Source organism: Lissotriton vulgaris, chromosome 1_1 (assembly GCF_964263255.1).
Source record: "Lissotriton vulgaris chromosome 1_1, aLisVul1.2, whole genome shotgun sequence".
Classification (NCBI taxonomy): Eukaryota; Metazoa; Chordata; class Amphibia; order Caudata; family Salamandridae; genus Lissotriton; species Lissotriton vulgaris.
In genome coordinates, this window is record NC_141685.1 from 1,365,496,063 (window position 1) to 1,365,519,720 (window position 23,658).

Here is a 23,658-nt window from a genome sequence, read left to right on the forward strand (position 1 = left end):
GTTTAATGCTACTTTGATTTGGCATTTAGAACTACTTACTAAGCCTTAAACTCCCCCTTTATTACTTATAAGTCACCCCTAAGGTAGGCCCTATGTAGCCCTAAGGGCACAGTGTATGCAAGTAAAACGTAGGACATGTACTTTTCTGTTTTGCGTGTCCTGATAGTGACAAACAGCATATTTCACTTTTCACTACAATGAGGCTTTTTTGTGTTTCGTATGTTTGGAATGGTAGTGATAAATCCTACTTACTGGTGAAGTTGAATTTAACATTGCTATTTTAGAAATGCCGCTATGCTTTAAGAAAGTATGCAAAAGAAACAATTGCTGGACAGAATGCTGGACAATGCAAACATTCACCCCCGGTCACAAGGATCTGGGTTTAATCTATCATTCTTTTGCTTACCACACCACCCCAGTTTGGACCCAGCCATATGCAAATCAGTCTTGACCCTGTTCCTTATGGGAGCAGTCCAGCCTGAACTGCCAAGCCAGGTTCAAGACTGATTTGCATGTAGCTTGGTCTGAACTGAAGTGGCGAAGTGAGCTAAAGAATGATGATGCATTCATCCCAATCTGTGACAGGGGGTGAGTGTCTGAAAAGTGTCAGCGCTCCGTACATCATTTCCTTGTGTTTGCTTTGTTCACAATAAGAAAGTAGACATTTATCTGCACATACTGCGTTGTGTGCCTGACAGCCCATCTCCAATAATTGGAGTAAGTGACAGCTACACTTTTTGCATTCCCTCTTGACAGCCACAACCCAGAAAAGATAGGTGTGTCTGAGTAGCCATCAACATGCATTTGTATTCTGATGGCCTTACCTGGGCAGAGTGCAACAGAGGGTCTAACACTTTACTTGAATAGGCAGTGGCCTGTCCCCACACAAAGGACTGATTATCCCCTATAGATAGCCTGGAGGACAGGACTGGGCTGAAAGAGGAAGCTGTGCACTTCAGAGAGCTGCTTTGAATTCACCAACCAGCATCAAAGGCACTTTTGGCTATAAGTCTGGGTCTCTGACCAACACGCCCCACTCAAAATCAGGCACTTCTGGATCTTGAACTGAATCTATGTCAGAAGGACTGCTGTTCTGCTTAAATGACTTATCTTTGGCTTGCAGGCTTGGAAGGCCTGCTTTTCTCTGGTGTTTCTCTGCTGTCTGCTTTTCTCTGACTGCCCTGAAGGAGAGCTGGGCTCTGCCTATCCTCCAAGTGATCTCCAAGGGCTTGTTGGCTGGCCTCCTATTGCATGAGACTGAGGGACATCAAAGTTTCTATCCCTGCTCCAGTACCTGAACTCACTGGAAGTGGCCCAGACACTTGCAGCATGGAATTTGATGAATTGTATGTCTGTGTTTAACAGAACTGGCGCATCAACCAGTTGCAGGAGTAAAATGGGCACAGCGCATCAGAACTAGCGCTTTGCCCTCAGAGATCGATACATTAGACTGCGTATCGCCTCGGCGGCAGCTTGGTAAGATCGATGCATCCCCTCGACTGTGTCGCAGAATCCGATGTGGCACATCACTCAACACATCTACCACTCATTTTCAGAACTGACGTATCGCCTTCACTACGTGGAGCAGATCAACACATCTCACTGTTTGAGACCAGGAAAGGTACTTTTTTCACTTCTTCCTGCCGGGGTTCTGTAGCTGGCCTGCGCTTCCACGCGTTTGGCCTGAACTTTGACCCGATACAGCGCAACCTGAAGTAACCTTTTTAGAGCTGCTTGCTTCTAGGTGCTTTAATGCATTTATTCATTTAAAAATGTTATATATCTCAACTTCTATACATTGGATTTTTGTCATTTTAGGCTTGTTTTGGTTCTAATATAATTGTCTATCATTTTCTAAACCTGTCTAGAGTCTTGTTGTGGTGTATTCATTGTGTTACTGTGCATGTGTGTGTGTTGCACACATACTTTGCACATTGTCTCTGGATACCCCTGAGTGTTCTGTGCCAAGTTGAGCACAGGTTATCTTTTAGTGTGTATCTTGCTTATCCTGACCAGGATTATGGCTTCTGCTTGGACAGGGTGCGCACCTGTGCCAACCAGAAAGCCAATTTCAAACACTGAGGCATGCTCTTATCAAGAGACCCAGAGGAACGCTGGGGCAGGAATATAACCCCTTTGACATGCAAAATTAAGGGACATATGGCAAGATGGAACTCTCTCCCCCTGATCATGATGGGGTCTATAGCCCTCTTCAAAATTGTGGCCTGGTCACAGCTGTTGTATGTTTTGCAACACTACCCCCACAAAATCCCTAGCCTTTTGTTTACAACCCTAGAGGCCAACGTCAATAGCAACAAGTAGCGAGGATCGTTGCTGTGAATCTCCCATAAGAACTGCATAAAATCCCCTTATGATGGTGGACTAGGGGCAGTAGACATCAGACTGTATTACTTTACTGGGCTGCCCAGCTGGTTGTGGTTATTGATTGGATCTTTGGTGCACGGGGACCCACTACGAGACGCACATGGACTTTACCAGGCAAGCACCAGGGTTTTGGCTGTATGGGGAGTCCCTCCTACCCACTCCCCCGGCCATTCCAGCCATTCCAGCCATTCCAGTGATTAGCTGGAAAGAGGCATTGCAATAGATATGAAAGTGGAGGGTGCCCACTAGGAAGAAGCCATTGTGGAAGGGTACATGGCTATGGAAAACAGTAGGGCTCAAGTACACTGAAATAAGTTGGGGATCTCAAAATTGGGAGACGTCTGGCAGACACACCATATGATGTTCTCTGACCATCTCAAAGCTGAATGCCATTTACACAGAACTTATTCCCGGGTTGGGACAGGTAAGGGGACAAAAATTGATGGTTGGGATCAGTTGTTTTTTGGCTAAACATCACATAGCGGGCCATTGAGGATCCGGGGGGCCCTCCCAATCTCAAAGTGGCTAAGAGGGATGGATTTCTTCTTTTCAGCTGAAGAAGCAGTGAATAGGTCCAGAGGGGGACCACAAAAGTATGATAACATCTGGGGACAGTAAAAAGCACTTCACAAAATACCCAGAGCGGCCCACCCATAGGAATTTGTTGGGGAAAAGCACACAGTTGACTGGGGCACAGACCCATCTATAGTACACCGGACTGGTTGCAGTGGACTTGACTGTGGTCTACTTCATGGTATTTTGGAACTAAATGGGATATTAAGAAAGGGGAGAATCAGGTGGATGGCGAAGCAGTGTCACAGTATTGTGATCTTAAAATTGTTGAAAACACAGTAAAATAATTTTTTTAAAGAAATAAATTACTATCCAGCTACAGGAAATACAACAAGAATTATCTCTTGTGCAATAGCTACTCTCGAATCAGAGTGAAATGCAGCAATGAATCTCCACCAATCTGTTCACATCACAGTCAAAGCTGACCCTGCAGATGTGCCGGCTGAATTTCTTCACAACTTTTGGTATTATTGACCCAAGTCCTACAAACTAGCATGGGATTTTCAGAGGGAAGAAATCCCTCAATATGGTTGGCTGTATGTCTGCCAGGTCAGTAGAGTACATGCCACCACTGTCCTGTCCAAACGGAGTACACTATTTGATGGTCTGGCCCATCCATCAACACTACAATATTTATGAAGTTCAGATTATAGAAATATCTATGCATACATACATGCAATATCAGTGTAGAGTGTTAGGTTACCTAGGAAGAGGTGGGACTGCTGTTGTGACTGATGTATTCTAAGAGAATCAAATTACATGTTTCTAGATTGACAACTATTGGTTAAAGTAGGCACCTCACTTCAGCCTTTGTAGGTTCTGTTGCATTTCTCTAAACTCTTCATCTAGTCTGAGCCTTTCATTGTCTTGCTTTATTAGCCACTGATCATCTACATTATCCCTTTCATAACCCTCAGCCAATGCACAGAGACCTTCACAGTTATTGGATTGCATAATTTAACAAGCATTTGCAATACATTAGGACTCAGATTTTTGATATTTAGAGCAATTGACGTACATGACAATGCCTTTTACCTATATATTTTGGTTTGGAGTGAAGTGGATGTATGTGGTGTAGAGTGGAAATATGTGGGTTGTATTGGACATTGTTAGTTTTGAAATTGTGTTGTGTATTTGTGAAAGGGAATGTTGTGGCATAGTGAATAGATAGGGAGGAGAGCTGCACAGAATAGATAGAAAAGAAGATCGAGAGGAATAGGTAGTTTGTGCAGGAAGTGGTGATTGATATTGAGATAGGGTAGCAAAAAGAAGGGGACAGCAGGCCACAGATGCATACAGTGGGACCACATGTGTAAGCAGAAGACACCCAAAGAAGAGGAGGAGAGGATGGGTTTGAGGGATTGAAATTTTGAAAAGGCACGAGAAAGAAACTGTGCTTCAAGACCTGAAGAGAACCATATGAGAGAGGCGGTAAGCGTGTGTGAGGGAGCGAGAGAGAGGGGTGAGAGAGAATACAAGTGAGAGAGAGAGAGAGAAAAAGGCATGAGTGGAAGGGGCACCCATGGGGGAGAAGCGGACCAGTGCAGAGCGTGAGGAGGTACAGGAAGGTAGCGTGTGTGAGCAGGCAGGATAGAGAGGAGACAGTGTATGTGAGGGAGGGATGAGAGGGCAGTGGTATTGCAAGATGAGAGCGGGTACTGTGAGTGTGAGGGAGAGATGAGAGGGGCTGTGGGTATGTGGAAGAGAGATGACAGGTTTGGTGGTAGTGCAAGTGTTGGATTGAAATTGTTTGTTGTGGAATTGTGTGGCGTAGTGTGAAGTTGTGTAGTGGAAATATGTGGCATGGTGTGCTGTGGAATTATGCGGATAGAATTTAAGAGTGACAAAGGTTTCAGCAAATTGGAAGCCCATGGGCAGGCTAAAGCCTATGTAGTAGATGCAGTATTTCTTGGTTTGAGACAGCTCATGTGTGCTGTCTAGAGCCAAGACCTAAAAACATGACATAATCTAACTGTGTAATTTACCATCAGAGAGATACCTGAATAGCGGTGCAAGGCTTTGCCTGTACCAATGCATATATGTTTTCTTCGCATTCTCAGAGTGAGGCATAGAGCAAGATAGACTGACCAAGCAGACACCGTGGTTTATGAGTAAGTGGGAGCAGTATGCCTGACAACAAAAATGGCTGCGTGTGTTTTGGCCACGGTATAGGGGTAGTGGACAAATTTGTAGATGCAGACATAAATGTGCAATATGGCATCCTGTCCTTGGGGGTATGCACACAAAGTAGCACACATGTGTACAAATGTAATCCTAGGAAAATCACATGTACATGCAAATATGGTGTAATCCAATATAATAAAAGAAACATATGTAACAGGTTTCTTAAAATTAGATGAGTGTAAAATGACTCCGATGGTTCTCAAAATGTTCATAGTGTAGTACCTTACAATCTGCCACTCTTTTCGATCACATACCAACCTTTCGACCCACAGTTACGTTCTGAGAAAAGTAGGCGTTGTTCCTATTTTATTGAAGAGGTGGCACACGGATTGAGAGGTTGCTTCAGTGCGGCCCACACTGCAGTGAAAGGCCCCTCCTGCAGAGAGCCCAGGTAGGCAGTGGCAAGGGACACATAAGCTTTTGCATTTTCAAATCCACTGGAGTGTGAGAGGGTACCTAGCCCCAGGAGTTAGAAAGAGAGAGCAATAATAAGGGCACGTTATACAAATGAAAAAGCCCAATAGGGACCCATCTCAGCACCTGTTTTTTAGTACTGCTGGTGCACCGTCAAGACCCAGCCCACTTAAAGCCCTGGGACTACGTGATATTTATTTGTGCCTACCCACCGGATGCCAGTGCACCCATTCCCCTGAGCTGCATACTCCTCAGCATACGCTCCCTGCACAGACATGCAGTAGAAATCTGGGACTTACTCAGCGGAACCTAGGCACCGCTACTACACCTACAACCAGCAATGCCAACCAGCCTACCATCACCGCATGGACCCCTGTCACCACAGAAGACACAGCTAAAACCATGAGAAGCATACACTCAGGAACCCCACTGACCCCAGCCCGACGTACATCTACCACAGAGCCACCTCCCCTATAGCACCCTCAAAACAGGCATGTTTCCCGGTGATTGGAAACACACTGATGTCAAGATCCTCCTCAAGAAGCCCTCCGCAGAGCTGACAACCTCCAGAACTATAGATCCATCGTTCTCCTCCCCTTTGCAGCCAAAGTCACCGAGAAGATCGTCAACAATCAGCTCACAAACTTATAGAATCCAACTCAATCCTCTACACTTCCCAATTTGTATTACGTAGTAACCTTAGCACTAAGACTGCCCTTATAGCCACCACGGGCAACATCCGCACCCTCCTCGACCAGGGACACATGACTGCCCTCATCCTATTAGATCTATCAGCAGCCTTCGACACCGTCTCCCACTGTGCATTAACCGCCAGTCTCTGCGACGCCGGAATTCAGGGGAATGGATCCGTTCCTTTCTCACCTCTCTCCTCCCCTTCACAGCCAAAGTCAAACAGAAGATCGTCAACAACCAGCTCACGAACTTTATTGAATCCAACTCGATCCTCTACACTTCCTAATCTGTATTCCGTAGCAACCTCCGCATGAGACTACCCAACTAGCCGCCACGGGCGACATCCTCACCCTCCTTGACCAAGGACACATGGCTGCCCTCATCCCACTAGACCTATCTGCAGCCTTCGACACCGTCTCCCACCGTGCACTAACCGCCAGACTCTGCGACGCCGGCATTCAGGGGAATGGATCCATTCCTTTCTCACCGGCCGAACTCAAATAATCAGACTCCCGCCCTTCCTCTCTGAACCAACAGAGATCAGCTGCGGAGTACCCCAAGGATCCTCTATCAGCCCCACGCTCCTCAACATCTGCATGGTCCTTCTTGCCACCATTGTCAGAAAACACAGACTCAGGATAGTATTCCACGCTTCCGACACCCAGCTCATTTTCTCATTCACGAACCAGGTACACGAACTGCAAATCCTATGCCTAACGATAACGCTATCCTCATCAATTGCCCATTACTCTTATGCAATGTAACCCAAACACAAAACCCCTAACACTAGCAGCATTATTTACACCTACATTCCATAAACCTAAACCTAGTTCAATCCTGCAAAGTATCCTTAACCTTAAGAAAATCATTTACCAATACCCTGTATCAAACCCATACTTCATCTCTAGCCATAAAGGTATCCCTAAGACTAACATTAAACAAAAACTGTTCCATAATTGGCACAATATACACAACCTGGAGTCTATCACTGCACCTAACTTTAATGTGCCCCATTACTCCTACTGTAGCTCTTATTCACACACACACACACACTCTCTGGTATTAACACTACAGTCAACACTAAGGGGAGCGCCCTAAGTGTTGACTGTAGTGTTTACACTACAGTCAACACTGAGGTAAGCACAAATTGTACCATGATACAGAGGAGCAAACTTATCTGGGTCATGATGCAGTGTCTGGCCATACCCTTTTCCCTGCCAGACTGTTTTAAATGGCCTCCTCTATAATTTATCACATGTTCCTAATGTTCCTTTTTGTAAATTTTGCATTCCAGCCCATTTATTACACTTCATCCGGCCTGAGCTGGAAAGAACGACTCAAAATGGAGAGTAATGCCACAGCTGGAGAGTACGGCCCCAGCCGGAGAGTAAGGCCTGGGTGTGTAGAGTTTGGGACAGAGGCGAAGATTCCGGCCCGACTGCAAACGTATAGATACGACTCATAAATGACCTCTTTGAATACCAAAAGTCATAAATAACTTCTGTGAATACCAAAAGTTGTAAAGTTAGACTTTTGTCTCAGATTGCCTTTGCTATTCGGCCCCAGGATGTCCTGAATGTAGCACAACACACCAGGGCCAGTGAAGGTTGCCTCCTGGCTTAAGCCAGTCACTATTTCAACTGGAGTTATGAACAGAGCCCTTCCCCTTTCCTCAATGTAACTGTATTGTGTATCCTGTGGATACAGAGCCCAGCCTTTAGCCAGGCCTGGTGTTTGATCCTGAGTACTCCGCCACCTCGGAGTGCAGGGACCGGTCTTAGACCCTGTCTTGTATTGATTCCTAAATGCGAGTCGCCTTGGAGGGCAGCCTTTCCCTCTGTGCTCTATCACTTCTGAAGTCATGAGTAATGCAAAGGAGGAAGTAAAGGTTGAATGTTCTTGTTGTTTATAGTGAATTTAAGACATTGTTGCATTTGGTATCATAAGCCCATTCAAAATAAATATTTAAATTTCTTTTGTTTTCGGTATTGTAGACCACCTACGCCTTTAGACATATTTTTGCTTTTCTTTCTTGTAAACTGTTATCTAATTGCAAATTACACTTTTATAGATGTGAATCGCCACTGCTGAGGAAAGTTGGAAATATGAGACAAAAAGAGATGCATGGTTCTTACCAGGTCAATAGCAAAAAGATAGCCTTTGTACTCTTCAATCACCCGACGGCTTTCGAATGGATGAGTCTTGGCACATGTTTGAAATCCAATTATTATATCCTGCAAAGAGTGAAAGACAACTCACAGCATTAGGGAAACATTAACCAAACACAGGCATTTAGGAATAGAGATTCCATATTCGAAAGAAATTATAATGATACGGTTCTTGATTGGACCTTCAGTGTTTACAACTGGCAATTACAAATGGTTCTCCACTAGTAAAGCAAATATATTCAGTTTCCAGAAAGCATGATTTAAGGATACCCCCTATACAACTATGCTGGAGTGTCCTTACCATGCTACTGAAGAAACATCTATGGACAATAAGATGAGAGTTCAGTCACTATTTCTGTTCTGTAACTTAGTTCTTTCTGGTTTTCACCTAAAGAAACTGCAAGGACTTTTTAGTACACAAGCATTTGGGAAGAAGGAGTGCACTTTCTTTAGAAGGAATGCTTATCCTCTCTTCCTCAAGGGTACTGTGCAAGGATTATACCAGATTCTGCTCTGTCCTTCATTCTTTGATAAATCGCCCCCCTTTGACAACAGGTAGAAACAGACAGCTCTGTTATCTATTTGGGCCTTTCTGAAAGCTTCACAAAGCTTTAGATCGTCATCCCATTTATCTGCTACATCGATTAAGCTTGATTTATATAAATAATTCACTTGTGTCCATCAAGACGGATCACCTAAAGAGGCAAAAATAATCCCTGATGAAATGCAGCAGTAGTAACCCGAACAAAGGCGCTACACTTCTAGTTTCAGCTAGCTTAGTCTTCACTCACTCTGCGGAGGGTTTCCACTCTGATATGATTTGGCTATCCATGGGGTAGATATCACACTTTTGGGTGACAGGATGTGCTAAGTGAGGAAGGTGTTTCCTGTTATCATTAATTTACCATCAAGCTCCTTTAATGAAGTTACAATCCAGAACAATATAACCCAGATGCTCTTCAGTCCCGTAAGACTCCATGTGCTTGTTCTGGTCATACAGGGTCAAATTTTACCTAAGGGGAATAGAAATACACTTGATACTTACTGCATGGTGAGGAGTTGTAATAAACTTAGTAGAATTGAACATCTTTCGAAGGTAACGTAAGATCAGCTCAGTATCATCGCATGCGGCGAGGCACTTCCCGAGGCACCGGAAAATAAAACCCTAATATAGGAGTAAATTAAAGACAGTCTGAGTTAAGAATGAAAAGAAACTCCTGCCCACTCTATGAGAGTAATACTTATAGAGGAGTATTCATCTTTGATTCACTCTACACATGTCTTCAACTCACACTATGAAACAACTCTTAATGAGTTGAGCGAAATGTTTGTTATGTTATGTCATGTTATATCTTCTGGACATTGTAGAGATTTGGATATGGCCATGAATATGACTCAAAACAATGAAGAGGGAGGACTGGGAGCCAGTAAAGGTCCAGTACCTATGCTCCGAAACTGCTAATCCAAAAAGCAGTTGAAGTACTGTTCCTTTCAGGAAGCAAAGAAGAAAGAAAGGCTGACAAAGAAGGGAGAATCCCTTTGATTATATCTTGGTGCCATCACACATCCATGAAGATGTACTATATCATCATAGGATGTGCTCCTCATAGGGCTGGTGCTGCAGTGCCCCACGAAGGGTCGCTTTAGCAAAGACCTTTTTAGGTTTGCTATCTGATGACATGTGCCAGTGTGATGGCATTTTGAATGTGTGGGGTGGAGTGAATGGGTATAGTGAAATGAAGGGAGACTAAAACAGTCTAAGAGATACCACGCAGGACTTTAATGTGATGGTTCCCTCTGCAAGATTGAAAAACGTAATTTGGTAGGGGCTATTACAGGGACGTGATGTATCCAAGTAGCCTAAATCTGTAAGTGTGGTCAGGTCAACATGTTTTGCGCATGATGGTCCAAAAAGGATCCAAAGTGCTTCTTCAGAACCTAAAAGGGGGGGGTAACCCTACCCCACACCTAAGACGTAATATGCAGTGTAGGTATTGCCCTAGAAAACAACTTCTTGTTCAAAATTTTTAAAATTGATCATCCAACCTAGAAACTAAATTAGAAAATAAAGAAGACACACTGTAAACAAATTTGTTTCATGTATGGCAAGTAACTCATGTAGTCCTGTTAAACTTTTCAGAAGGGAGCAATGGTGTATTTTCTGCCTCTCCATGAACAGCAAAGGTCTGAATGATGAAATCCCTTGGTGCAAGGTGTAATTCCCATGTCAGACTCCTGCTAAATCAGATACTCCCTTACAATGGATTTATTGACATGCCGTCATACAGGGGATCTGATCTACCATTTCACCATTGAGACCATGTAACATACCTGCTTTAGAGTCTCATATACCACAAAAAGCAGTGCTTATGATAAGCCTTTTGCGACTTGCCATGGGTATCTTCTTCATTACTACAAATGTTTCTGTGGAAACAATGAGGTGGTACCCTTCATAAGAAAACATTTAACTGTGTTAGTCTACTGTTTTAGACGCCGTTTTACTAATATAATTGATGACTTTGGGCCAGCCCACATTTAACCGCACCACAGACTCCAGGATGGCCACCACTGAAGGATGATACTTCTGTTACACCAGCACATGAGGGTCTCACTCCTATGACTTCTAGCACACCCCTACTCTTCTCTCTTATCCTCATTAGCCATTTGCCCAACAGTGCTCTCCAAGCATGCAAATCCATTGGCAGTAGACCAGTTAGCCGCCCTTGTTACTTATTAAATGTGACCGCCCATATTTACAACATGAACATAGACGCCAATATGCCTAGAATAATCCATGAGGGATGGCAAGCACTTATGTGCACCTGACTTGCTTCCCGTCACTATATATGCGTGAGCACTTAGGTGCCCCATACATTTCTCTTACCATCACCTTCCATTAAGAAAACCTTCAACTGTCTTAGTTTACTGCTTAGATGCCACCTTTCAAAAACCATGGTTGACTTTGGGTCGGCCAGCATTTCAGCACTACACACTCTGAGATGGCCGCCAATGAGGGATGATACCTCTGTTACACCAGCACGTGAGGGGCTTGCTCCTACTGGCTCAAGGTTACCCCTCCTCTCCTCATTGGCCATTTGGTCATCACTTCTTCCCGCAAATGCACACACCACACCTGTAAAAATCACTCCAATTACCTGCACCTTAAAGCAGAGGAGAATAGACTCTTGTGCTTTTGAACTATGGGGCATAATACATTGTATCAAAGTGTAAGACCCTGCACTCACACCTGAAGACAACCAATCACTCATGAAGCGATGTGTAACACCACCAGAGATTGGTTTTATGTTGTCTGTTCCACATATGTCCACTTGCTTTATCTGTTATATTGTAAGTACAAGTGTGTTTTTCACATTTTTCACATTGTGGTGACTGATCAGCACCAATATTAGCATGAACATTTGTACCTTTGGAGACAATGTGATACAGTGAGCTGGAAAAGCGATTCCAGTGAATCATTGGACCATATATACAAAACATTTGCTTACTGTGTGTTTTTTTTTATATTCTCATTTATTTTCTAGATTGGATGATCAATTTTTAACTTGTTGAACCGGGTATTTTCTTTTGAGGGAATACCTACACTGGATGTCACGCCTTAGGTGTGGGAAAGGGTTATCCACCCGTTTTTTAGGTACTGAAGAAGCATTGTGGATCCTTTTTAGGCCATTGGGCGTGAAACATAGCGACCTGCCCACACTTTAGGCTACTTGGGTACATCACCCTACTAAATTATGTTTTTTAATCCTTGCAAGGGACCCATCACATTAAGGTCCAGTTTGGTATCTCTTAGATAGTTTTAGTCTCCCTTCCCTTCACTTTAGACTTTCACTCCACCCCCACATTCAAAATGCCCTCACACAGACACTTTTCATCAGACAGCAAAAATAAAAAGATCCCCGCTAAAGCGACTCTTTGTGGGGCCCATAGAGCATTACAGTGATGGTCTTACAAGGAGCACGCCCACTATGAAGCATGACATCCTCATTGATGTGTGAGGGCACCAAGAAATAATCCTTAGGGTTCCCCCTTCTTGTCTGCCTTTCTTTCATCCTTGCTTTTCAATAGGAACAATAGCTCCACTGATTTTTGCATGAATATGACCTTACATCCACTGAATGGGGAGTGGCTCTAATGAATAATACCTATTGGCTAAAGAAGATCCATTAGGGCAAGGAGTATAGCCCTGGTATGTGGTGTCTCCTAACGAGCCAGGTGGAGAGGAATTACCTCATGGTGTTTATCTCCATCTGACTCTAAGAAGGTTGGCTTTTCCAGGGAGTTGGAGAACCATACCTGATTTTCCCGACTGACTAATTCCAGTGCTGTGCACCCATAGTATACAAGTGTAGTTTACCAATCACAGTGCGATTGGAATACAAAGTTATATCCTTCTCTGACTTTGTATTAAACTGCCTTTCCAAATGACCCTTGAGAGCACTAACCTCCTCATTCTCATGATGGGCAAAACTGTCAATTTGTGCGGTGAGTTCTTCCATAAAAAAGGCATGCCATTTTCTGTATGGTGCTTGCTTCAGGATAGTCCCCAGGAACTAAAAAGAAAACAGTGAGAGACTTTAATGCAGTAATATAAACATTAATGCAGTATCCACAGCTGATGTTTGCAGTGACTTTGAGAAGATATGGGAAAACAAACTTCAGCTGACAACAACCTCAGTAATGATGAAATAATGTGTGGACAGAAGAACCAGAGAACACATAGAGCAGCACGTAAATAGTGTGGTGTGAAATCAGTGGTCAGAAGAAATAGGATGCCTTTACAGTGGCAGTGATTTACACAGAAACATACGCACCAAAAGCATGCTACCTGCAAATTATTGTGAAAAGAGTTACAGTGCAGCCATCCAGACAGAAAACACATGGGGATTTTGCAGCTATATCATATACTTAGGAGCAGAATGCAAACCTCTAGGGGCTGATTTACAAGCCCCTTGAGCCACTTTTAACATGTGAAAAGTGGGAAAAGTGACGCAAAAGGGGCGGACAGGGTTGTAAATCTGCTCCATATACCCTTAGATCACCAGAGTTAGGGCTGAATGAAAATGTAGTGTTAATAAGGGTGAAGACTGAACACAAGGAAAAGAAAATTACCTCACAGGAGCACAATAAAAGCAAAGTGAAGTGTGATGACCTGGCAAAGAATACACTGTTACAAAGGAACCAAGTAGGAGTGCGATAACCAAGGATTGAATAGAGACAGTTATAACCTGACCATTCCAAGGTTAAACTAGAACAGTGACAGATTAACAATTCAGATGAATATGGGGAGCACTGATCACATGCCAAACTGATTGCAGAATATAAAAATTCTGATTATGTGAAAAGCAGTTGGCAGACCCGGAAGAGTGATATTGTGACAATCCAGGGAAAGAAGAATGTTGTGCTAGTGTGACTATCCTGGGGACAAAAAGAGTCAGAGGACCTGATTTCCAACACGGGGCTACATTTCTAACCCTGTGTAAAAACAGTCAGATTGATTTAATGCAATAATCACTGCAGTGCCTGTAATTTATGTAGGTAAAACATGGAGATAAAATCTTATACATGCAGGACTATCTGCAGTAAGCACGTAATTCCAAGGTTCTGAATGTGAATATGGCCAATGAGGTTTTAAATGGTTCTGGTAAATATTGCATTCTAGGAAAAAGTTGTGTACCGAGATTGGCTTCTCCCTCACCGTGCCCATTCACAATCCAGAGAAACAATAGGCATATGGTGAACATATTGCAACCACATAGCAGAACAGCACTATGATGGGGTGAATTTAATATCTGCATTAATTCACTCTAAATGAGTGAATATGAAAGACAATGCGTTAAGAGCCATGTGTGACATTCATTAGCAATTAATCCTTACTGAAACAAGCGCGCATTTCCACTGTTCCAAGTCAAAGTTTCTTTCAGTTGCAGCTGAAATAGCAGTTGGGAAAAAAGAAAATATGTAAGTAAAAGTGAACAGCAGGCAACATTTCAAATGCCATGGGCTTAAATACCAAGCACTAGCAGAAGTAGAGTCACACAATTCAAAGTGTGCAAAATCTGGCTGTTGGCTCAGCCTGTCCTGGGATTTGAATTCAATGTCATCAGTTGTTCATGTGCCCTTGATGTCACTCTTACATCCTTATATCTGGTTGTAATTTTAGGTTTATATATTTTTGTTTCCTTTCTTATATAACCGAAAGGCTGCCACATCACTTGTTTGCAGAAGATCTATTTTACAGAGCTTTAGCCTGAAAGCATTTGGCTGTCAGATGCAGCCTTGATCACATAGGGGATGGCCGTCGTGGTTCAGAGATAAAAAGTGCATACCTGCTCTAAAATTACATACATATAGAAAAATACTCCTTTATTATAACAAAGACCAAAATGATTATAACACTTCATAGTTCGACCTCCTCATCTGTTGACCTATTGTTTCATATCATTCACATTCTCTTCTGCCCTCCACAGCATTCATCATGGGCCAAATCAGCCTTAAGCTAACTTCACTGTAAGTGATGGCATTCTGCTTTTTCAATCAATCAATCAATACACTTGTAGAGCGCACTACTCACCCGTGAGGGTCACAAGGAGCACATCCACAAAGTATTTTTCTTTAGTTCCAGGGACTACTAAAGGAATGTGGGCTTTTTGAGTACCTGGCATCTCCTCCCACAGTAAAGGCTTACAAAAACTGTGAAAAAAAACAAGCGTGGACAAAGCCTAAAAACTAGCAGCCAACACCAGGCTTAATAGCTTTGTCAATGCTTGTTTGAAATACCATTAATGCTTGTTTAAATTGGGTGCTCAATGGCTTGTGCTTTGGGAACTCACCTTCCAAATATGTTATCAATGGGGGGATCTTCATTCTGATGAGCCTCGCTAAAAACGGGTAGTTTGCAGGAATCAGGCGTTCGAGAAGAGCCAAGACAGCGGTTCCCTTTTCGACATCCCAGCGAGGATGTGAAGAAATGACCTGAAAACACACAACAAAGAATTCAGCAAGAGAATACTCACTGGTCTTTAAAGCATCTGGAAATGCTACCTTGTTTTCTATACAGTACTTAATACCTCATTTTGGCTGTTTCTGTGTGATATAAATAGTATGTCTTACTGATAACCAATTGACTAGAAATAAAACCATCAAGTTCAAAAGGATAAAAGCCGAGTTGAATGCAAGCTCTCCATGGGCAGGTTGCATAGAAATGCCAGCAAAGAACTTGAGGAGAGGGATCTGTTGGAATATGGTGGGGGTGGATACTCACAAGCAATCTTATGAAGAGGCTGTGTATTGGAATTCCTTTAGCTGTTTAGATACAAAAGAAAGAAGACATGTCATACTCAGTCCATAAAATACTGAGCAACACTTGCCAAAGGAAGACATGTGGCTGACAAACACACTTAAGACACTCAGTAGTATCTGCAAAGAAGAGGATGGAGTGATGGGTGGTATTTCAATAAGGCACTAGAGGTCATGAGGATGCTTTAATGTCCCTGCAGATACTGACAAAGACAACCCCACCACAAAGGATGCTGCTAGTGGTATACAGTACCTCAATGGTCTGTGCTACAATGCTCCACCTCCCTACCCCAACAATTGCTGTCAAGGAATGACAGCCGCAGAAGATGATACCTAAGCTGTCATGCAATGGTCCTGCTTCAGCTGTCATTGAGTGACAGAAGACTACAGTGGGATAAGAGAGGATGCAACAGGAGCCGTGGACACGCCCTACATATTGAATGGACCATGCTAAAGAGGAGTCATTCTGCGACAGCGGATATCCCAACAGAAAGAGGACACCAAAACATGTTCTTGCATAACCATTTTCTAATAATGTTAACCACCTGGGGAGCAGGCTATAATGAATACATAATTACCTGTTCTGTTCTGCTTAGGACCCTTTACATGAGTGACAAAGAAATAGACTATGATACCATCTGCCCAGGTTACTTGTACTTTATCAACATATTCATTGGAAAGTTGAGTGGGGACTGCTAATTGGAGCTCTGGAAATGTAGTTTTCAATTACAGGTTCTCACCACATGATGCAAATCTACTTCTTGACCTTGGAGTCAGTCCAAATAATTATTTTCACTTACCCTCATTGAGTAGGCCTCCCTGTCTATCAGGTCCATATGTCAAGTGAGAGCCAATAACTAGCAATTTAGTCTGGATCTGAAGTCCAAAATAATGAACCAGAAACATTGAAGAGACAAATATCATAACCAAAAGTAACTCCATAGAGAAATAAAATACATCCATTTTGCGGCTGACTAAAGTAAAAGCGTATAAATAGGTACCATACCCAGAAAGGTCTGATCACCATACCAGAGATAGGTAACTCCATGGAGAGCAAGAATACTCCAAGGTTTGAAGAGGACCATTAGAGGCCTGAGAAGTCTCACAGAGTGTGGAAACCTGAGACAGTCAGCACATTGCATTTAAGTGGCGTGAGGGTAATAACCAGATGAAGAGCTGAAACCAACAGAAAGTAACTTTATGGCTGACAAACTACAATAAGTATATAGAGAACAAGGCGGCGGACCCTCCCATATCACTGGGCACATTATCTTTAAGCGACCAGGGGAGGCATCTATGCTAGTCACAGATAGAAGTACAAAAGGGGGTGGTAATGGACGGAGCATCTGAACCAATCAAACACTCACACCCAGTCAAAAGATCTGGGTTTAATCCATCACCGTTCTTTAGCCCACTCTGCCACCCCAGTTCAGACATGGCTATATGCAAATCAGTCTGACCCTGTGCCTCATGGGAACAGTCCAGTCCAAACTGCCAAGCCATGCCTTCCCTGGACCGGAAACAAGCTTCCGAGGACCGTTTTCTGGCATTCCAGCCGTCTTCAGCCCGGCTTGCTTGAATCCAGTGGCAAAGTGAGCAAGGGACTCACGTCTGAGCATACCCTGCCACACTTATGGCGGCCAATAGCAGTACAAAAGGGGGTGGTAATGGACGGAGCATCTAAACCAATCAAACACTCACACCCAGTCAAAAGATCTGGGTTTAATCCATCACCATTCTTTAGCCCACTCTGCCCCCCCCCCAGTTCAGACATGGCTATATGCTAATTAGTCTGACCCTGTGCCTCATGGGAACAGTCCAGCCCAAACTGCCAAGCCATGCCTTCCCTGGCCCGGAAACAAGCTTCCGAGGACCGGTTTCTGGCATTCCAGCCGTCTTCAGCCCGGCTTGATTGAATCCAGTGGCAAAGTGAGCAAGGGACTCACGTCTGAGCATACCCTGCCACACTTTTGGCCGCCACAGGACACCTTACACTTTGTCTTCTTATGTAAATATTTTCCCCACCCCAGGAGATTGATTCTTAGGCTCCTTTTAAAAGCCATGAAATTTAGACAAGCCTGGGTTGTAGTAATGCATTTGCAGCTTTTGCCTAACAACCATACCCTTTTTGTTGCCACAAATTTCCTGAGGGATTCTTTTAGATCAAGAAGCTCAAGATGCGACTGACGTCAGCTTGGACCATGCAAATTTGCACAGTATCTCTTTTAATGTAATGAAGTTCTTCTTATAGTTATATTTTATATTTTTTTGAATCTTTTATGGATGTGACTACTTCCGAATGAAGATTTATTATTATATAGAAAGCAGCAACATCAACACAGATACATATATCACTAAAGTGAGAGCAAACACTGTTATTGAAAGAATGACACCCACATACTATAGTAAATTAACCAAACTCCTGAGCTAATGGACTGGTTCTTCACCTCATGCCAGATCATTACTAAATATGAGGGAATCTGGGGAGAGGAGGAGGAAGCATTAACCACCTTCAATGGTAGATCCCACGGCATCAATGAGTAGGATGTTTAAGACTCACCACATTCCTTAAAGTTGATGCTTGCTTTCTTATCTACAACAAGTACCATCTGGCACAGTGCTGGCACAGATGAAGTATAGCCCTCTTCCAGCATGTAGAGCAAAATCTCTTTCCAAAAGTCCTGCAAGAAAGAGTGGTGAACGTGTTATTTGTATCATTAGCATTTAATAAGGCTTTATTCCCACAGATAAACAATCATGGCTGGTGGGAGGGTTTTTGGCATTTTATTTAGTTCATAGGGCATTTTGCAAGCTCCCATATCCAAGAGATGGGGCTATATTTGATTCATCCCCTTGCTGATATAATTCCTCGCTGATGGGGTCCAAGGCAGATGCCTAGTATTACACTGATGTAGCACTAACCGTGTTTAATGCTACAATCTGGGATTCTGCATCCAATCAAAATGAACCCATTATGTGCAGAGAATGTGTGAAACATGTTACTTTCCAAAAACCCTACAAGTGAGCTGAAGTTTGCAAATTAGCTCATTATCTGTTGGAATCTTCATAGAATCATCTTTAGGAATGTGCCAGAATACGAAAAGCAATGGCTGGGAATGAACAACCATGTTGATATGAAATATTGGTGCCTGATGTATCATGGGACAGGTAGCAAATAGGAGATGCAAATTGAGAAGCAAAGTTATGCAATATAACCGGTGTACCATTAAGTCTCATTTCAGTCTATTTAGAAGAAGCTGCAAACCCTTCTGCCTCATTCTAATGAATGAGGTAGGATTCAATTGGTGCTCTTGTACAAATGCTCCAAACCCTGGGAAGTTCTGCATGGGACAGCAGACCTCCATTCCTCCATCAGAGGACACAACTTTTACATCGTATCTCGAACCACTGTGTGCATTAACAATGTGATCCAACTCACTAATGCATCTTTACAATGTATTCCTTTACCACACAGGTAGTTGCGATGCCTCGCCTAAAGGAAAGCGTTGTTGGACTAATTTTGGACTTTAAGGCCAACACTTTCCCTACTGTTGCACATAATGGAGTTGGAATAGTACATTTTACTATTCCAAAGTCCAGCGCTTTCCCTAAGGCAATTCATTGTAACGACTTCTCTGGTAAAGGAATGCGTTTCAAACATGCAATCGTGGTTCAGAACACGTTGTTAAGGCAGGTGTGATAAATTCCTGCATGGTTCCAACATACAACCCTGCAGCAGAGGGAGCTTTACAAAAATGTGCTTGTATTTGAGCCGGAGGATAATGAAGATCACCCGGGAATTTAGGAGTCTTTGGACATTCTGCAAGTTATATTTTCTATACACCTAGTTAAATAACCCACCTTGTTTCACATCCCCCTTGCTTACCTCATCAGTATTTCTATGGTGTAATGCAATTGTATTGAGGAGCTGAGAGATTTGGATGAGGATGGTCTCTTCCTCAACATCAGATTCATCATCCAGGTGACTAGCGTTCTGTGGAAATGTGGAAAAGAAAGCAAAGTAAAATACGATGTATTTGCACATAATTTTAATTGTGTTTTCTCTCCTTATGGAGGGACAAGAGATTTGAGAGTTAAAACATCACAACTTTCTAATCAAGGTTGTCAAGCACAAAGAGAACCTCTTGACAAATCCAAATGTGAAAGCAAAACTACTAGCCTCAAACATGTAAATAGAAATGTACAAATGCGATTATGCTCCCATGCTCCGCTCTGTTGAGTATAAAAGTACCCAGCCATTAGGCGTGGGAGGGTATAGCATTCATATACTGTCAAAATACCGGTGGACTCACTTATAATATATAAGGTTCTGATACATGGGACACTACCCCTGAGAAATTGCGCCTCTGGCACCACACAGTAGTATCTCGTGCTCACCACACAGATTTGCCCTTCCCCTATGACTTGATGAGGAAGTATGTGATACCTTATGGGACTTAATACACTCAATAAAGACTAAAGAATACCAGGAACCACGTTTATGGTAGGTAGTTTTGATATAAAATACTGATTTGAAGTATGTTCATGCTACTTTGCGCTGGATTTGGTGGTTTGCCATGTTAGGCATTTAAACTGTAAAGTGGGGTATGCAACAGAAAATAACCCACTAGATAATGCACTGTCAGTGAAAAGCCCAGCTTATCAGTGCAGTAGCTGAATGCCCATGTGCCTTCCCCAATCACCCCAGAAATAGCCCAGTTAGCCTTGGTAAAGTCTAAGGGGCAGTTGGATCTCATAGGCTGGATTGTGTGGTTGGCCTCTGTACTGCCTGTGAGCACTGCTGTTGAGCCAGTCCCATTCCCAAAGTGTCTGAGCATTTTATTTCTTTGCGCTTAAGCCAGTCAACATGTGCATCAGGTTAACTAAGATGGGATCTAGGTGTACAAGCATCATTCTTACAGTGCGATGCAACACAAGGACAGGCATCTGAATTGTCCCCAGCATCAGACCTTGTTAGAATAAAATAGTTTTTGCTGTTTTGATTATGCACTTATTCATGTAAAAATTTGCATTTGCGGCACCATTTTATCTTTGGCCACCATTTTGAATCATGACCAAAACTGACCCTTGCCTTTCCAAAAAATGGCTTTTCATAGGTTTTGTTTTTTTAAGGTTGGGCCTTGCTTAACTGTCAGTCAACATGAGCTTTATTCGACAGACGTCACAAAAGCAATTCACATAAAAACGATTGAAGTTATAAAAAAAATACAATAAATTGAAAATTTCAATAAAAAGAGATAATCAAACACATTAAAAGAGCATACACTATATGTTGATAGACAAAATTAATGCTACTAATTGATAGATAGTTTAAAAAAGTGTCCAAGCATTAAAATATAGCATATTATTATTATTATCGGTAGGAGACTTCATTTACAGAGGTACAAAAGGAGCCTAGATCTAATTGTCCACATCCATCTCAAAAACGTTTCCACTGATACTGCGCACTGGACTGATGGATCAGAACACAATATTCTCATTGCTACACTTAACAAGTGAGTACCCATGTTCCTACAAATGGGTGTCAGCCAGGCTTTGCGGGGAGCAGCGTACACCAGACAGACAAACAGCACATGCGCGTATGATTCTTCAGTGTCAGTGCAGTTTAGACATTTGTCATCGGCCGCAGTGGACCATGCAGCTGTAAAGGACTTCAAAGGTAAGCAGCCTGCTCTAAACTGAAAACACAGTTTGCGATCTAGCGGCTTAGTACTAATTACGTCACAGTAAAACATGGATTTGGTTTAATTTGTTAGAACTTCCCTGTTAGAGAGGTGGCATCGCTCATTCTATTTGCTTCTTGCACCATCGGTTCCCAGTACTTTTGCTTAATTAAATGTTTTGGTGGGAACCCAGTAGCACTAGGATCATCCCACAGTGATGGCATACCCATGCTAATTAGTAATGATCTGATGTTGCATAGCCAGCCAATCTTGTGGAAGTGATCTGCCTCCATTATATCTTTAAGACCGTCTGCAAAGATGGCCAATTCTGGGGTACGCCAGATTCTACGCCAGAAGAGAATAGGGCATAGCCTTGCAAGGTCTACTATGGCTTTTCTGCCTAAATCATAGGGGTACTTTGATGTAGGCTTGTTATCCCACTCAGGAACTTATTCTCGGAGAAAGCTAGAGGATGCATTTTCTCTAAGCCCCATAATATAGATGTGCAGTGCCGGGGTAAAGGGGCTTAGTCAGTGATGTCTTATGTTCCTTTTTTTCATGGCTCCGGCCAACTGCATGTGCTTTAAGGCCATGGTGTCAATATGCGGCCTCCAGCTAAGTCGTTTATGCAGGGTGATGCCTAGATAAGTAATGCATCAACCTGATCCACGGATTGCCCATCCATTACCCCCCATTAAATGACCTATGTGGTTTAAAGGTCATGAACTTTTATTTGAACTATTGACTGTTAGGCCAGGCAATAAGCAAAATTCTTCAAAATGCAACAGCGAATGCTGTAGCCCACTCAGTGTTTTAGACAGTATAAGCATATCGTCCGCAAACATTATTATGGGACTTTTTGTGCCTGCTAAAACTGGAGCATCTGTGGAAAAGGAAGCTAAAAAGCTAATAATACCATTAATAAGGAGTGAGAATAACGTAGGTGCTAAAACGCAACCCTGACGTACTCCCATCATTACCGGGAACTGGTCAGTCTTGTTTCCTGGCGCCCCCCAACAAATGTGGTCATAGTTGTATTCGTAGAGGCGCACAATTAGGAAAAGTAGGTCGGGGGCAAGCCGAGTTCCTGCAGTACCCTCCACAGTTTGGGCTGTGATATCAAGTCAAAAGCAGACTTAAGATCAACAAAGGCTGCATAAAGGCTTCCTTTTCCAAGTGTTACTGTCCACCGATAAATTTTAATTAATCGGAATACTTTATAAATAGTGCTCATATTAGCCCAGAAGAGGACTCAAAATGTCATTATCATCAATACAGGTTTTAATTTTTGCCAAGATAAGTTGAGCTACGACTTTCTGGATTGAGTTTAACAGGCTTATTTGCCTGTAGTTCCCGGGTAAGGATGTATCTCCTTTTTTTATAAATCGGGATGATTTCCGCCCCTCTCCAGGTATCCGGGATCAGAGCTCCATGAGCAATTGCATTTGCTAAAAACATTATGTTTTAATTCCATTGTCTTTATCCTGGAGAAAAATATCTGCGGGGACCTTGACTATGCCTGGCGCTCTCCCAATGGTAACAGTGCTCAGCGCCATTGTCACATCAGCTAAGTTGAAGACAGTATCCGATGATTTAAAATAAACCCAAGAAGGGTCATAATCAATTTTATTATTAGATGCATATTGATCTGAAAAAACTTAACCTACAGAGCAGGCTCCACATGATTTTGCAGTGATTACATGTGCTTCCTGCACCCCATTTTATCAGGCTCCAAAAGTGGTGCATGTTCCTCTCCTTACAAGCTTCAATAAGGTCCCGCCATCTTTCACAGTGATCAAAAAGGACATGGTACGTTTGCTGTTCTGAAAGGATTGGGGAGAGCATAAGCAACTGTGGCCTACTCTCACAGGGACACTGACAAAGCCAAGTGTGCTGCAGCCTTCAGGCACCATGCCACCTCCCATTGCCCATGCTTTCACACCATCACCTGCAGCCCCACAAACACTGGTGAAGGGCACTGATCCAAAACTCATTCCCGTCCCCTAGTCAGATGACAGGTGTTTCTACAGCGACTAGAGATATGATCAAAGTGTAAGCGTCCATAGGACTTGAGAAGGTCCAAGAAAAGAGAAGAGGCAGAAGACGTGCCCAATACAAAATCACTCATTGGATCTGTGGAGGAAGAGGAGGGCAAATAATTAGAATGAGAATAACTAAAGGATATTATTGGACCCTTTTCTGATGTGCGTTGTTCACAACATTGAACAATTTTTCACACC

The 23,658-nt window shown here is 42.9% G+C and overlaps 1 protein-coding gene across 1 annotated transcript in view; it reads right to left on the minus strand.

Annotated features, from left to right (window-relative positions):
* The window catches only part of LOC147749190 (maestro heat-like repeat-containing protein family member 1), a 53,609-nt gene that overhangs the window by 8,390 nt on the left and 21,561 nt on the right, over positions 1-23,658 (minus strand). The window contains exons 8-15 of the mRNA XM_086936546.1: positions 19,621-19,728; positions 18,295-18,415; positions 15,700-15,740; positions 15,269-15,410; positions 14,313-14,365; positions 12,881-12,988; positions 9,463-9,582; positions 8,385-8,483 (exon numbers count right to left, since the gene is read on the minus strand). Of these exons, the coding sequence (XP_086792672.1) occupies positions 8,385-8,483; positions 9,463-9,582; positions 12,881-12,988; positions 14,313-14,365; positions 15,269-15,410; positions 15,700-15,740; positions 18,295-18,415; positions 19,621-19,728 (792 nt within the window). The remainder of the gene's footprint in view (positions 1-8,384; positions 8,484-9,462; positions 9,583-12,880; positions 12,989-14,312; positions 14,366-15,268; positions 15,411-15,699; positions 15,741-18,294; positions 18,416-19,620; positions 19,729-23,658) is intronic.